Here is a 17,968-nt window from a genome sequence, read left to right as displayed (position 1 = left end):
AGTGTACGTGCCTCTAGGGGGAGGGAGGAAATATTGGTACATCTTCCACATTTTAAAACCTCACCCAAGATGAAAAGCAGAGTGCCGTAGCACGAGAAGATAACAAATTCCACTACTGACGGGTGTTGATTGCAGTGCTGAGTTTCCCGTCTCAGGGTTCTCTCTATTGTGCAAGTTACAAGGGGAAAAGGCCTCTAAAATGTGAGTCTTCCTAGTTCCTTTCCTAGGGTTTCAAGGATCTTTGACTGCAGGTGAAAGCTGCACAATCAGGAGGATACGGCCAAGTCAGAAGCAAGGATGCTCGGGTCTCAGCAGTTGTCATGGAGGAAAGTTCCAGGTTATATCGTGCTTAGAGGGGAGAGTTATAGGAGTAATTGGGTGGCACAAAGACATCAAGAACACTATTCACTTTCATTTACGAGGATCAGCTGTAATATTAAGAGGGTGTACATCAGGCTGTCTAAGCAGGAGCCCCAAAAGATTTTCTGTCTTGGGATAAATTCCAAAACCAGATAGATGTCTTGGTTTCTTTATGATTTTTATCGTCATCCCAAGAGGCCCACTGCTTGGCACTTCAAATATGTGCTCTTAAGACATGATGAGTCAATCAATCCTACGCACACTGGCTCAATGAAATACTTTACTTTGAATTTATCAGCTTGATTAAAAGGACTTTAGTGGTATACAAATTAGAATACCCAAGAGTATGCCCATAAAATTGCCTTTTAAAAAAAGTCACAAAGAAGGAAAAATGGAAGTGTTTCTTATTTGAACACTGAATAGAAGTCCAAGGTCAGTACTCGACACGCGCCTGTCCCGTGCCCCGCCACTCTCAGCTGTGTCTCACATCTGTCTGTCTTCCCCCGGAAGTCTGGTTCAGCCTCAATTAACTTTTGGCAGCTCTGGACCCAGCTGGTGTAAAAGAAGCTGAAGCAAACCCACAAAGTGAAACAGAACGCTGATGCTATTAAGAGCACTGGACAGAAATTGTAAACTGTTAAGCAGTAATAAACCGTAAGATGAAGCAATGACTCAAAATGACTTAATGCTAGCACTTCTTTTTTTAGCCAGCTATCAGAGCTATGAGAAACGTTACTGCTTTACAAATCGTAGGCGGCTCTCTTGTTCACTTTCTCTGAGAATATTTAGTACTGCGTGTATATTTCGTATTAATTTCTGGTTACTGGAGTGTAAAGGAGTCATTTTTCTAACGAAGATTGAGTTGGCCTTGATGAGAAAATGTCAGGCTTTAAAGATCTAATCCTTAAGTAGTACAAGCTTGGTGAGCAGGGATGAGAATCAAATAAAGAAAAAAAAAATAACTGGGTTTAAGTTGTCTAATTCTTGAAAGAATGAATATTCAAGGACCATCAAAAGAAAATCTACAAGACTTGCTGAAAGTTCTTCGAGAAGGTATCTGATATATATAGACATGCGCACGTGTATTTGTATGTGCATACACATACATATGCATATTTCCAATTGAGTTGTTAGATTAGAAACTATTCTGAAATGTAAAAGCCATGTAAACAGCCGAGAGACAAAAGTGAAGTCAGACTACGACTGAAAAAATATTTACTAGGAAACTCAGCCTGGCGCAACCACGCCCGGCAGAGCAGGTGCTCTGTGGAAGGCGCCCGAGCAGGCGCTTGGCAAGAAACCCAGCGAAAGGCAGCGCTCTAGTCTTCTCTTCCCACTCGACCAGCAACCACTTAGAACTACCACAACTAACACTTTGTGGTTAGTCGTTAGGTCCTTTCGAGTGGAGAGCTGACACTCGAAAGGACCTAACGACTAACCACAAAGTGTTGGCCTCATTCACTTCTCTGAACCCAGATCTCAATGACTAGATTTTCAAGACCTGGTTATACTAGTCCCATAGCCTCTTAAAATCATTTTCACCTGATGTTTAGTGGGTTAGAAGGACAGCTAGAATAATCAACCAGAGGCTCATGAGATGGAAAGGCAAGCACCTTTACTCCGTTTCCCAGGTGAACCTGTCCTTCATCCATGAGCATTCCCACAGTGCCTACTTTTACTATCAGTTAAGTGGAGGTGCTTTTGGGGCGAGAACATTTTCAGCCCTCAGAAAACTGATCTTACTTTAGAAATCAACCCTAGTCTACCACTGATTAAATGTGGGGTGCTGATTTTATTTGCCCAGAATATAAAGGTCATGTTATAAAGAAAACGTTAAACACACAGCTTAAATGAAAAGGCACTGAATTGCGAACATGGAGGCAGGAATACCAGGTACTTAGACCTCTCCACTTAAATCCTACATCTATAGCTTTAGTCCGACAAATACATTTAAGATAACCAATGTGGCAAAGATCTGAGCTGCAACAGTCTAGGGGATCGTCTCCTTCCAAATTTAGCTATGCCAATAATTAAATTTTAAATTATCTCCCAAAGAATCTCATTTTTTTTTTTTAATAAAAGCTCTGATAAGTTAAATTACTGCCTCACATTTGAAAGTATGGCTTAGAATAGTTATTGGGGCATTTTTGTGATTTCCGGTGTAACCAAGATCTCTCCCCTAAATCTTCCTGAGTGACTGAAGATTTCAGAACCATCAGTAGTTAGGGAACTTCATGTCTCTCCTACAAACAGATATCTCTTTTGAGATCTCATTTTATCTGACAGAGGCTTAACTTTGGGATAAAAATAACTCTAAATGTACTTTGCTAATTCTGTGATATAGGAAGGTCTGACAGAAACAATTTTAAATAATTTTTCTAAATGTGGTTTCCTATACAGAGGATTGATTGAATCAGACACTTTTAAGAATGTACTTTATTTTGGTGATTAACAACTTTTTTCCAGCATAAATATATTCATGGGAAAAGTATAAATCTTTTATTAACTTCATATGAATCCGCCTTTTTCAAGTCCCATGTAAAAAGATGTACTCTTAAAACCTGAGTTCCTACTTCAATGTATAAGAAAATCAGGAATACTATTTTTAACCAATAAATTGTTACTTATCTGGACATATGTAGACAATTTAACAACAGGAAGCTTTCTAATTATTCTTCCTGAAATTAGATCGCAGCCATCTCCCCATGACAGGCAAGCTCGGGCCAGCAGGATGCCTGCCACCAGCCTAATGAGTCAGACAGCTGAGTTAAAAGGTTGGTACTGTACTGAGGACCAGAAACACAAATATAACTCAAGGGTTGAGGCTTTGGAGGTAGAAAAGCTTTAGATTGCAGCGGCCCCCAACCTTTTTGGCACCAGGGACCGGTGCTCCTATGGGAATCTAATGCCTGATGATGTAAGGTGGAGCTGAGGCGGTGATTCAGCTAGTGCTGGGGAGCGGCTGCCAACACAGATAAGCTTTGCTTGCCTGCTGTGTGGCCCATTTCTGAACAGGCTACAGACAGGAATCGGTCTGTAGCCCAAGGGTTGGGGACCCCTGCTTTAGAAGGCCTCCAAGAGCCACACAACTCCATTCCTTCCCCTCCAACTCATTTTGGGTTGTAATATTCAAAACTGCATAAATAGTCCCTTAATTTGCAATTAACATACAACACTGATTTGCAACTCTCAAAAGTCTCTATTGGCCATTATTGACCATAACAATGACACCTATGCAGTAGTACTACACTGGCAGGCAGTATTCTAAGTGCTTTGGTACTCTTCAGATAAAAATCACGAGAATTCTCCACTCGAATATATACAAATGTTTTAGGAACCCTTGTTGAGATACCTATCCAGTAAAGACCTATATATCCATACTTGAATTTCGGTCACATACAAATCGTTTTTACTCAATTAAGATTTTACTGGCTAATTCTTTGCAAAAATAGAGAAATGTATTAAGGTTATAATACTCCATAAATTAAAATTGTGAACAGCCCGGTAATAATTTATTTGGTAAATAAAAAACCTACTTCTAATAAACCACTGAAATGGCAAAATGGTAGTCATATCACTTACTCAAAAGGAAATTTTAATGAGTAGTCAAAATGGAAAATGCTATTACTGTTTTTAAAAAGACAAACAATAGAAATGAAATTAAGACACTGCAGATATTTCAGGTTAACTATATTTAATGAGGTTTAAAAAAACCTCCACTCTAAAAAAAGTTAGCATTGATTTTTTTAATGCAAAGATAATTCACAGTAAATAGATTCTTTGCTATAGAACACTAATATTATTGAATTTTGCAAATTCCTTTATATCAAGCATTACTAAAGAAATATAAAAGTATGGGCATTACAAATTCATCTAAAAAGCTAGACAGTGCTATTGTATTTAACAGTTTGCAATACTTGTATTAGGAATTTAAATTTGATTGCTATAATATCAAAGTAATTGAAAAGTGGAATTCTATAAAGATGTGCGTTTTGTCACTCTAAAATGTACTACCTTTCCCACTAAGTTTTAAATAAAAGGCCTATTTACTTAGATCTTAGTTACAAAATTCAGTCATAGGCAGTTATGAATTGTGTCCTCCAAAAATATGTTGACATCGTAACCCTCCAGGACCTTGGAATTTGGCCTTATTTGGGAATAGGGTCACGATGTCATTAGTGAGGTTAAATCATGCGGGAGGTAGGGTGGCCCTAAACCAATATAACTGATGTCCTTATAAGAGGAAAATTTAGACACAGACACATGGAGGAAAGATGATGTGAATACACACAATGGAAGATGTCATGTAATGACAGGCAGAGAGACTGGAGTGATGCATCTACAAGCTATGACCACCAAGGAGTGGCTGAGAAATGCTAGACGTTTGGAAGAGGTAAGGAAGGATTCTCCTCTGGAGCCTTGAGAGGAAGCATGGCCCCGCCAACACCTTGATTTCAGACTTCTAGCCTCTGGAACAGTTGGAGAATAAGTTTCTGTTGTTCTAATTTTTGGTCATGTGGTTTTAGCAGCCCTAGGAAACTAAATACGCCAACCATATATTAAAATCTACCTTTCCAAAAGAGCATCTTTTAATATATAGCATAGCTCTGAAGTCAGCAAAACCTGGGTTCAAACATTTATGCAAATCAAAAGCTGTGTGACCATGGACTTCACTGAGCTTGTTTCTTTATTTGTAACAAATCCTACCAAACAGTGTATTTTTAAAGATAAATTATGTAGAATGTCTGTGACACACAGGTTAAAGATATTAACTCTCCACCCCCTAACTGTTCTCTCTGTAATGAGAATTCTAACTTGTGGTCATGGACTAATTGGCTAATAATTCAGAAAATAATATGACAAAAACGGAGGGCTATAATTAAAATATTAATAAATTTTAATTAAAAAAACAAAACAAACAAACAAAAAACACTGTCCTAAAAAAATGCTGCCCCTAAATGGTTTTACTACTTAGAAATCTCTAAATCCTTATCCTGGGTATGACCACAGCAACATAAGATTCAGTTATGTCTTTCAGAACCTTTTCTGAGATAGTAAATGCTACCCTCTCCTATTTAAAGGTTTAAAATAATTTCAATCACCACGAAAGATCAATTCTTAAATAATAGTCATCCTGTTATACTTTCAAAAGTTATTTTCTTTAACACAAGTTTTCTGATTTTACTAATATTCTTACTAATGTGTAAACTGATCCGAGTTCAGTAATAAACACAAGACTCATGCTATTAAAAAAAAAAAAGATTATTCAAATGCAAGAACATTTTATTTTATGTAATCATAACACAAGCAAAATAATAATTACCTTTGGCAAGATTAGTAGAAACAGATGTATAACTCACAAATACGACAAGCGTGTCCCCCTGATGTGTGGGTTCGGCAGTGACATGGCCACAATGCTTAGAGTCCTCTGCGCAAAGACTCTGGGAAAGGTGATCAAGGCCAGCACCACGACATGCTAGGATTAAACCTTATATAAATCTAAATTTAGTAAGCTGAACGGAAGACTTGAAAAGGAAGAAAACCTGGAATCTGGTTATATTTCTAATAAAGTAAAATAACTACAAATTATCCACTGCCACTAAAGACAAAGGCTAGTCTCTCAACTCTCTGAATTCGAGTGGTGAGTAAAGACTAATGCTGAATGCTTCCTACGTGTAACTTCACAGATCTCATTTAATTCATGCCACAGAATATTCCTAATACAGAAGTTTAATACACAAGAAAATCAAAGACTAAGTTTTGGCTAGATATACAGTATATAAACACCAAGTTTTAAAAAGGAGCTGCCAAATTCACAACCTAAAATATGAATCTGCAAGCAATCACTGGCTCTCTGCTTTACATATCACTTGAAAGGATAAAAAAAGTTCTGAAATTTTATTTACTTTGTGGGAAAAGGCGTTTTCAAAAAAGAAATCTTATTTAAAATCAAGGCAACAGAAACCTACCTCCAAAATAGTGAGTTATTCAGAAAGTTAACAATATTATGCCATGGTATAACCTCAAGAAAAAAAATCCTGAACACAGAAATCTAAAAAAATGAAGCTGCAGTGATTTCTAGCTACAAGAAGACAGCCCCATGCATACTGGTAGAATGAAAACGCAACTTAAGTTTAGTGTTTAACTGTAGCCTTATTTTAGAAGAATAAGCCTCGTTGAGCTGTTCAAGTTTATATTTTCTGCACAAATTCATCTGCCTTTTTTAAAAAGAAGAGGAATTAATAGTTGGTGAGCCTCTGCCATGTATGTCTGGCACTTTATTAGGTAGTATAGACTAATTTTTTAATTTAATAGGCTTGGGTTTCAATCTAGCTCAAATATTTATAAGTTGTGAGGCCTTGGGCAGCTACTTAAATCTATGACTTAGGTTTTGTTTTTTTTTTTTTTTTTTTTTTTGCCAAACATTAAAATAAGAACTATCTCACAGGGTTGTCATTACATTATACAGGTATTGAAATTATTCCAGTTCTTGTCACATAGCACATGTCCATTAAATATTAGCCAATATCATCAATAATAATGATAAAGTAACTTGCATATTAGCTATTAAGAAATGAGGCTTAGAGGTGCAAAAACTTGTTAAAGGCATCTAGCAAATGTTAAAGCCAGTTTTGAAAACCCAAAGGCAATAAAATCTGTGCTCTCTTAAAAAGCATTTCAATAATGTTAGTCTTTCCCTCTGGTCCTCTTGTTTCCTCAACTGGTTTTCTACAGAAAACTTATTTCACTGACCCAAGCTATTTAAATGCTGGAAATAACCCTAGAAACCACTAAGCCAAGGGACAGCAAAATGCTTTCAACACAGACAAACCCAATTGACAGCACTTGCATGAAATTACGGGTCAAAAAGAAGGCTGGAGTGCTATGATGAGAAGGATTTGAAGAGTCTGAGAGAGGAAGAAAAATGAAACAAGACAAAACAGTGAGAGCTGCCCAAGGTCGAGTGCGGGGGAGGGGACAAACAATGCAGGTCGACCAAGGGCTACATATCTGCGTAATACGCTCACTGAACTCATCTAATTCTCATTAAATTCAGGGCTCAAAGTCACAAGTTCAAAGCTCACTCACTCTCCACCATCTACCTACCGAGCTCTGTGCATAAGCACTCCCTCAGCTTCCGGCGCTGCAGGTCACCCTTACCATCCGACATTCCTCGTACAATACGAAGCTATTAGCCCATTAGCACCATTCTACCCCTTGACATACTATATGTATTTTACAAATTGCTTAGAATATTTGTTCTAAATCTTGGTTAGAACGAGGCAGAGTAATTCTAAGTGTACATACAGGATAAAAAGAATCCCCTGAAGGAAAAGAGAATTAAGTACAGTGGAAGAGAACTTTCTGAGCAAAGCTCAAGCCAAAATAAACCACTGATCTGGATTAGTTTTTCCTGTGCAACCCACATCTAAGTAGTCCTACTAGTAACGTTATTTCTAGTCCCTGATACAGTTAATGCTTGCAATTTTATCCCAAAGGGGCTCTTTCTAGAATCAAAGCATTTAATCACATGATATCGAGTAAATTTTTCTCTAAGATATCCTATACCAAAGTTTCACTTGAGTCAAAAATACTTCCTACAAAACCATCTGATATGCTTCCTTCCATCCCTTTCTTGCTATTTAATTCATTTTTTAGATTAACGCTTGAGTTTAAAACATCTGTGTTTTATTATTTTTATTCATCCTGCAACACCAGTTACCACAATTAAAGTATTTATCAAAACACTAAAAATAACTGTGTATCACTAAAATATTTTAAAAGTATTTTACTTTTTAAAAGTATTTTATTTTTTACAATATTTTAAGAATCTCAGTTGTATATTAAATATTTATGTATTTTAATATATCTAAAATGGTGGTATGTAAGGCTTTAAAATTATATATGCAGATAGGAAGGTAGGAGTGTGTGTATGTGTGTAAATATACAGGAGAATCTGTATTAGTAAGTCTGTGGTGATCCCCACAACCCTGAACTCCCAAATGTTCAAAGAACTTCACAGGTGATTCCATTATATATTTCCTGGCTGAGAACCACAGAAATTCTATATTTCAGATTGCTTTCGATATGCATGCCCCTATTTAAAGTACGTCCCCCCAAAAGAAACAATCTGGGCCATCAATTTTACATTCTAGTTTCTGAAAATTTTGCTTAATCAAGGCTTTTAAAAAATCTCCCATTAAAAACTGTGCTAACCTATTTTTTTCTTCAGAAGTGTAAAATAAAAATTGTACTGCCTACAACTTTAAATTTAAAAGATGTTTTATATAAAACCACAGTATCATCAACTGAAGAAAAGATTTATAATTCATCGTCACACTGCAGTATTTATGATTACATTAATTTATGGTACAATAATTTAGTTATTTTGTCTATCTTAAAAATGAACATAAAGATACTGTTCTCTTCTGCACTATGTAAAATATTTGAAAGGAAAAATATTAGTTTTCTTTCTTTGAAAGTTAAAAGCCCTTAAAACATTTTATGAATACAGCACCCAGTAAACTAATGATGAAGGCACATAAGGTATAACAAAATTATTTTTGAGTATTAAAATTTTCTTTTTCATTAAAGTTTGTGCCCATCTAAAATACATATATGAAGTTCAGTAATGAATACTGTATTTCTTTGATTCTAAGACACTTTTTACATTTTGACATTTCAGAATTAGGAACGGGTCTCACAATCACTGGCATGTCATATTGGAAGCATTTTTTATTTCTGAATGGTGCTTCTTATAATCAATGGCACCTTATATCTGATGAACTATGGTGTTTATAAAAAAAAATTTTTTTTCAGATTAAAAGAGGTAACTTTTTCTAATATGTAACACAACTGGTCCCACCCATGCCCAAAACAACCTTAAATGTGTAGCTCCATAAACTATAATCTTTTATCGGAGTGGAAAATGTCCAATAAATTTAATGAAGCAACTAAATTATCAGGATAAAAGAAACCACTCTGGTAAGAATAAAAAACAAATTTTAACAATTAAATATTGTATAACATCCAGAGTTTTAAGCAAATAATTTTATACTATTCCTCCATCTTCCAGTGCTTTCTTAGTATTTGTCCACCATATGTATTGAAATAAAATTAGAATAAAGGAGCATTCCACCTCTAATATGCTGCAGATAAAGACTACTTTGGTGTAAAATAAGTTTCTATCTACAATATAAATGATCGAAATACAGTATGTGCATTTATACTAAGAACAGAAGCCAATGTTTAATGAAATGTTTAAAGACATAAAAACCATTTAAAATAAATAATGTATATTAATACTGCAGTGTACTGCTACTGCAGAAAGTCATATTCTCTCTAGCACATCATAAACCAAAACACTATGTGGTTTGGTGTCTAATACAGTTACTGGGTGGAGCACTTTAAATCATTTCGTTAAACTGGTTAGGTTACTCCAAGTGACAGTACTGTAATCAAAAGCATCAAAAATGTAAAAGGTCCTATGTCACACTTATCAAAGACAATTAACTCTTTTCTCTGTCATTAAAAAAATGGCAAATGCAAATATCAATTTTGGAACTTCAGTATGAGAGTGATAATATCCTTTCACTTAAATATGATACAACAAAACAAGGATAATGTGATAACAAGTACACAGAATTTTTTTTCAGCTATGTTAGGAGTGTCACACATTTCCAAGATGGGTTTCTAGATTCTGTACTGACAACTGATTAAGAAACGTACACCACCACAATATTCAAGTCAGGGCAATACTTGTATATATATTGTTTTCAAGTTTGCACATGAAGGCCCGACCGTGATTAAAAAGTTTGGGATCAAGTCACTGAAAAATCTTGCATTCTTTCATGTTACTTAATCCAAGTGAATGCCACTTAATTTTAATAATGGTAAGTGCAACCAAAATAGTCTGAGAGACACCCCAGTCAATATAATTTCCTTAAAGACAAAGCTAATCTTTCCTGAACCTTAAAACTTCATACGATTATCAGTTTCTCCTGCTACCCTAAGGAAAAGATCTGAAACAGCCCAAATTATTGAAATGAACTTAATTACCTTAAAAATAAACACCAAATCCCCACTCTCACACACTTTTCCAAATAATACTTCTATTCAGATCTGTAAGGAGAAAAGACTTTATTTTTGGCCAGAACCCTAATGCTCTTATAGCCCTACAGATCATCAGAGGGTAAGCAAAAATGTCCAATTGTAAACAGCTGGTGTGCTCATATTATTTGTGAGGGAGGGGCCTTGACAAACATCACTTAAGGATTCTAGATAAACAGAGCAGATGATGAATTGTTGGAAATGCATAAGAAACAAAATGACTATTCATAGGACCAAATGAAACTCTTCATTAGAAATGAAAAAACACCAATGGTTTTATATATATGTGTATATATGTAAAACCCAAAGGAAAAACAAACAGCAAATAAGTAAAAATTAAAACAAAAATAAATAAACAGGAAACCAAGTCCAAATTTTTCTGCTTCGTTTACCTTGGAGATTAAGCTGAACAGTGTTACTCAGAGCCTATGAAACACACAACGGACACTTTGCCCCTGCATACAAATTAATGTCGACACCGCTACACATTTTGTGCAATTAAGATATTCACTTCAGGCAAGTGACCAGCAAGTACTACAGTACTAGAACTATTATTTATGCAAAACAGAAAATACAGTGTGAAACAAAGCAATGCAAGCATTTACTTGAAATTTCGCTGCATGCTAAATCTGGATTCATGCTTAACTATATTGAAAAAGAATTGCCAAACCGCCAATGTACTTCTTTACAGTATTTCTAATTTTACCTTCATAAAGACTAAGAGCTGTAACAATGTCAATTAGTCAAATTTCTCTAATTTTCTAACCACTTCTAAAGAATATTTTACTATCTAAACTATCAACTTTCTATTTTTCTCTGTATGTACATGAATATAAACATACAGAGAATCAAAAAAAAAACCTACGTGACTTACACAATATACAGATATTACACACAAACTAATGAGACTGCATGATTTTTATATTAAAGTACATACTTGTTGCACCACACAGTTCATTGTTGTTAATAAGAGTAATAGAAAATTATTGCAACTAAGCACATGCTGCTAATGATCCAGGGTTTTAAGAATTTGTAGGTTAAAAAAATACAATTCCTAGAACACTGTTATCAAACAAATAAGTTTTATTGGCATCTAAAAACAAAATTCACCCAACATTGAAACGTACTTTAATATTTATGTTGTTGTTTTGTTTCTTTTTTTTTTTTTTTTTTTTTTACTCACTGCAGTATGAGGAACAAATCACAAAACACTTACTTTGGAGAAACAGAGACCATAGTGTAGATTTTACAAAATCACTTTTTAAAATCTCTGTATCGTGCTCCTCAAATATCTAGAGCCAGTCTTTGCATAAAATATCACAGCTTTGTCTATTACCTTAAAATTCTGCAGCAGCCTAAAGATATGGATAAGATATACCACCACTTGCTATTCTGAAATATATCTATTACCATATCCAACCTAATGGTAGCATCTAAAAAATTCTTTCTTCCATAGGAAGTCTCTGACAAGCTGTTATTCATTTCCTTGAAGTTAAAAGAATCTGGGGCAACATTTATATTTTATCAGAAAAATAAAAAAATGTTTACCTACCATGTTCAGATTAAGAACAATGTCTATACAAGTCAGTTGTACAATTATTTTAAGAGAAAGGGGAACATGAACATCGGATTAACTTAATCCTGGCAGACAGAGTGAATAACTACGGTCCAGTCAGCCATTAATCTATTACAGAGAGATGACAACTTTACAAAAGGTATCTTTTACCTACTGAGTGATGATTATGTCCCCTCAGTTTCTGTGCTTTCTACCACTGGTTCACTTTCTATATCAGCAACTGTGTCACTCTTCTCCTTGTTTATTTCACTTGAAGATGTCAGTTTCTCATAAAGTTCAGGGTCATTCTGTACTGGTAAGGGCGGTGGCTGAGCATGTCTCTCAGTATTTTCACCATTAACCTGAGGCACACTGTCACCTTTTCGTTGAGAAGTGGCCCCTTCAAAGAAATCAAAAACCCGAGCATGAGGAGGGGGGACCCAGGTGTTTTGAATTCTCTCTCGTCCAAGACGATTTCCATTAATTTCTCTGCAGAAATCGAAATCTCTGTCATCCCTATCCCTCTGCCTCTCCCAGGGTCTTCTGCGGTCATCAAAATCTCTGTGAACTTCTTGTCCAAATCCTCTGTTCCAAGGACCACTTCTAGGATCAAACCGATAGTTTCCAGACCGAAATCTGCCTCTTTCTTCATGTAGGCCTTTTGGACCAGCGAAGACAGGCAGAACCCGATGCTCTCGCTCATCGAAATCTCTAGGCCCCCAGGGCTTCTCTGGATTAAAGCCAAAGTGGTCTCTGCGACCAAGATGATCTATACCTGGCCTCACAAGATTCTCTCTGATATCTACAGGCGGTCTTCCAAAATGATCCCTACCATCTAATGGAGGCCTCCCAGGACCTTCCCTTGGGTCTACAGGCCGTCCGACCATGTCCCTAACGTCCACCGGGGGAGGCCTGCTCATGCTCTCCCTGGTTTCTATGGGAGGAAACCGGTAATCTCTGTCTCCTTCCTGTTGAATGTTCTCGTTCCCAAGCGGTATCCTTTTTTCGGGATTAGTGATATTGTCTATACTTTGCCTTCCAGGAACTAGAAAAGGTCTTTCTGGCTGACTAAAAAGATCTCCTGGAGGAAAAGGACCGCGGGGTGGTGGATGAAGAGCTGCGTCAAGCACCGACGGGGGAGGGATCCCTCGCTGGGGCGGAAGTCCGGGCTGCAACAGGGGAAATCGTGGCCCCGGTGCCTGTGGTATTAGTCCTGGACGAAGGTCTAACACTGGCACGACAGGCAGCCTTTGACCAGAGAGACCGAGAGGGGGTAAGTTCTGAGGCCCAGCTGGCGGCTGGGTTGCCAAAAGTCCAGATGCATTCGGAACGTTTGGTGGCTGTACTCCTATAAGTCCAGGACTGCTGGGGACGTTTGGGGGCAGCACTCCCAAGAGTCCAGAACTACTCGAAACACCTGGTGGCTGTATTCCCAAAATTGCAGAGTTATTGAGAATATTTGGTGGCTGGGCTCCAATAATTCCAGAACTACCGGAAACATTAGAAGGCCGGACTCCAAGAATCTCAGAACTGCTCGATACATTTGGTCTTTGAACTCCCAGAATTCCAGAATTGCTCGTCACATTGGGTGGCTGTCCTCCTAAAATTGCAGAGCTACTTGAAATATCGTTTGGAATCACTAAAATGGAAAGGAAAAAAACAACACAAAAAATCATTCTGACATGAAAAGGAAACTACACTTGTAACTACTAATGCTGCAATTTCCCGCAGTTAGCTTAATTAGCTACTTGTATTCCCCCCAAAACAAGGTATACTCGATAGTAAATAAAAAATAAAGTTAAACTGTCAATACCACGCATAGTAAAATTTAAATATTAAAACATATGTGGGACCTAAAATCTTCACATGATCTTTTAAAGTAACAAAAATGTCAGGTTTTATACTGATTCTCCATCTTTAACAGGTCTTTCTGAAGCAGAAACAATTAACATACTAACCATTGTGGCAGGAAAGAGAGACTTGCTGGTTTCTTACTTATCTTCTAGACCTAGCTGGACGGTACTGGGTAGCAGTTATTTATACCCAGTATTTGTTTTTCATTCTGTAAGTACATATATTTTATGCAATCTTATTTCAGTAACGACACATTAAAGCAGTCCCAAGAGGCCAAAAAAGAGGGGGAGAGGTCTCAGCGGAAAGGTGTCAAAAGTTACATCCTGAACAGAATGCCAAATTTGTTTTCAACAGAAATTTTAAGAGACAGAATCCCTTTCGAAAACCTGCAACATTTCAACATTTGTGCACTGAACAGGTTACAAAGACATGGCACTTCTGAATTAAACACCACTACAGAGAAGCAGTGCTTATGATTTTACTATGTATTTCTGGGATTTTTTTTTTTTTTTTACCAGATCTGGTGTTTTCGCCAGAAGAAATCTGGTGGTCAATAAGATGAGGTACTTTTTCTTCAGGCTCCGCTTGTTTGGTTGGAGGATTGAAAACATTTCCAGCTGCAAGGCTGCCAGCAACAGAACCCCCTGGTAAAACGAGGCCACCAAATCCAACGTCTTTCACAGTTTCCGGAGTCATGGATAACGGTGGCTGCACTAACGCTGTTTAAAGGGAGAGAAAACACATTTCAGATTTAATTAGCTAATCAATTCATGTGCTACATTAAAATACTAACGATGACCAACAATGGTCTTGCCAAAGTGTTAAATGACTTCCCACCCTCTCTCCCTCGCTGTTCGGTAAGATGCTCCACCAACAGTCCTCTCCTAATGCTGTCAGCAGGTTCTGGGACTTTGAGTGACATGTGTAACAAATGTTATCATCGGCTAATTGATATAAACAAGAGTTAAGTTCCTAAGGCATCTTATAAGAATTATAATGAAACAACACTGAATAAAATGACCTTATTCGAGGACCTGCCATATAGGAATTCCCTTCCGGTCCATTTCATTTACAATGACTCATAACTTCTGGCAGCCTGAGTGTTTCATTTAATGGTAACTCTGTATTACCTCACACATTATATAATAACTGATGCTCAAAATGACAAATGAGTCACCATGAAGAGAGTAAATTATATTTAGAAACTTTATTTTTAAAAAAAGGAAAAAAAATAGAAATATCTGCATTAAAATGTTTAGTACAATAACTAGTAACTTAAGAAGAAAATCCCAGTAATAGAAAAATATCATAAATCATAATTTTTCAAGGATTCCAAACAGAAATGATTAGTATAGACTGACGATATGTATGAGAATAAAAATCTGCTTAATTTCCTTGAAATTATAATTGACTATGGTCATTCACTACTTTTTGTCAAGCAAGAGTTTATCAGATGAGAGGATATAAAGTGAACTACAAAAAAAAAGATGTAAACATTCCATTTAAAAGAATGTGTAGAAAAACCCAAGTGAATATATCATTTACATGTTAAAAAACAGAACAAGAGCAATACGAAATCACAATTAAACAATTAAAATTTGCAGTCCAGTTCATATCACAATACTGTTAAATTTTTTATTTGGGGATTTTAGGAACTGTGATATTCTCACATTTAGTTCTACACGGACAAACTGTCAGCAAAGATCAGAGCTGTAAAACAAGGATGAAACCACCTGGGATCACGTATGGGAATTATGAGAACTAAATGAGACAGTGAGCAAACAGGAGAGTACTTGAAACACAGTGGTATTTCTCTTTTTCCATTACATTTTTTCCCAGATTTTTCAAAACAAATAAAGTAAGAAATTCTTGGGAAGTAGGCTCCAGGATGAGTTTCTGTAAATGGTGAATTCAGAAATGGCTTCTGACAGTTGTGATTTTCAGAAAGAATAAACAATTCTCCCTAATTAACCAACAGTAACAAAAACGAATCCTAATGCTGTCTAAACACTAAAGGAAGAGTAAAGAGTTTAAAATTATAAGGAAAACAAAGTATATTGTCAAACGATAATAAGCTCTTTATCATATACACTCTCTATATGATAAAGTTCTTTGGGCCAATATTGGGCAAAAAGGACTAGGAAGCTCTCAAAAACTGATGTAGTCATCTTAAAAAGACAAAGAAGTAACATGAAAGGTCTCTCACTGTCCAAAGATGAGACACATTGAACTTCAAAAAAGAAGTGAATAGAACTGCTTGGAAGTAAAAACTCCATTAATCCATAAACACTAAAGAAAATGAAGGAGAAAAGCAGAAGGAAAGGGAGAGAGAGGTGAGATAAGAGAAATCCTCTCTCCACTTCAGCCACTGGATACCACTGGAAATAGCCACAGAACTCACTGCTCTGAAAAATGGCACTTACAGAAAAGAATTTAGCATCTACCTAGCTCTTCTGTACAACTATATTTCAAGGTAACTAAATACCATTAGTTAATAAGAGAAAGTTTATCTTTATAGAAAAATTCTAGCTAAGAAATATATAAAGAATTATAAAATTCCAAAGATCATCACTTTGAAATTAATGAAAAGTATGTTCAAGTAGTAATAGTCAGTGGATGAAAACATGTGATGCAAATGTGAAAGGAAGCTTTTATTGACCATGTTTCACTACCTAGATGCTCTACTTCATCTTAACGTCATTTAAGGTGGGAATAGGCACTGCATGGCTCCTGATGTGAGGTAATATCAAGTCTACAGCACCCCATCTTTAAGCATTCTTGCTAAAAAAGTTGAAGCACAGTTGAAGCAAGGCTTCAGTGTTGAAAACTTCCTATTTACAGGAAATTCAAGGAGATAGAGAAAAAAATTCAATACCACAAAGAAGCAAAGAACTAAATCCATTATTTGGGATCTTGCATATAAAATTGAACTGCTTCTTCAAGAAGTCAACGACGTGAAGAATTTAAAAAGGAAGTTTTGGACAACAGTACTCTAAGATATTTAATACACGCACACACACACAAAAATATGTGGGGACCCTTCTTTGAATTTTAACTAAACCAATTACAAAAAGACATTTTGAGATAGAGCAAATATGAGTATGGACTCTGATAATACCGTTATATTTTTAGAAATCATTTAACAAAAAAAATGCACGTCTGAAAAACTTTCACAATTAAAAAATTAGCAATAATTCATGAGAATGAGAACCGACACGTTAACACGACCATGAATTAAGACGATTCTAAAAGCAGAAAACTCACATGGTACTACTGGTGGAATAGCAGGTGGAGGCACGACAGGTGGTGGAACTGGAGGTGGCATGAAACCTGCGTGGAAGAAAAAGACCCAAAATAAAATAAGAAAAACTACATCTCTTAAATCAAAGACTTCAATAGCTGTAAATGAGATTCTATATCCTTAAAAAAATCTTTCATGTTATAACCTCTTATCTGTGAATATATTTTCCATTTTAAAATTACTTTTATTTATGCTACCTTATTTTGATTCTTGGTGAAGCGCAGAGTAAGCTAAGTAAAGCACAGAGCCCCTTATCACGAGCACAGCCTACTTACTCATTTGTTTCAGTCCTTGGCATTCTCTCTATGATGCTATAAAATCAAAGATTAACATGAACCAGGCAACATGTTTACATGTTAAGCATGGTGATCACGTGGGGGAAATTAAACATTGTATTTCAAGCTGCTGATAACATCTTTGATACATACGCTGTTTATCCACTAGATCAGAATATTTTCATTAACCTTGAACATTATTATATTTTAAGCACTGAAATAAATCTTCAATTTAATATTGGTTTTTAAGTATCAATCAAACTTTAAACCTGCTCCCTCACTTTTTTAAAATATAGAGCTACAATTAAATTCAATTAGAAACGGTGGCTAATAATAAGGGAAAAATAAAGATATGTGATTTTCAGCAAATTCATGCTGAACAATGACTTTATAAAGTCTATGTGGTATGGATTTTGAAATAATCATTTAAAAATATCTTCTGAAAAAAATGTAGTTTTCAAATCACAAATGCGGAAAATATTTGACAAGAGTAATTTTTAAATCTTTAAAACA

At 35.9% G+C, this 17,968-nt stretch overlaps 1 protein-coding gene across 23 annotated transcripts in view; it reads right to left on the bottom strand.

The window, feature by feature from the left end:
* The window catches only part of SCAF8 (SR-related CTD associated factor 8), a 191,470-nt gene that overhangs the window by 105,419 nt on the left and 68,083 nt on the right, over positions 1–17,968 (bottom strand). For 22 of the 23 annotated variants that reach the window (XR_005655139.1, XR_005655140.1, XR_005655141.1 and 19 more), the window contains 3 exons: positions 17,144–17,209; positions 14,395–14,598; positions 12,197–13,664 (listed from right to left, as the gene is read on the bottom strand). Coding sequence is in view for 2 of the 23 variants with exons in the window: in XM_039873864.1 (XP_039729798.1) it covers positions 12,211–13,664; positions 14,395–14,598; positions 17,144–17,209 (1,724 nt within the window). In the remaining 21 variants the exon portion in view is untranslated. Of the gene's footprint in view, positions 1–11,535; positions 13,665–14,394; positions 14,599–17,143; positions 17,210–17,968 lie in introns of those variants that run through there. The other variant, XM_039873863.1, reaches the window with a different exon arrangement.

The sequence above is a fragment of the Pteropus medius genome, unplaced genomic scaffold (assembly GCF_902729225.1).
Source record: "Pteropus medius unplaced genomic scaffold, Ma_sr-lr_union100, whole genome shotgun sequence".
Taxonomy (NCBI): domain Eukaryota; kingdom Metazoa; phylum Chordata; class Mammalia; order Chiroptera; family Pteropodidae; genus Pteropus; species Pteropus medius.
This window is presented reverse-complemented; position numbering and strand designations above follow the sequence as displayed.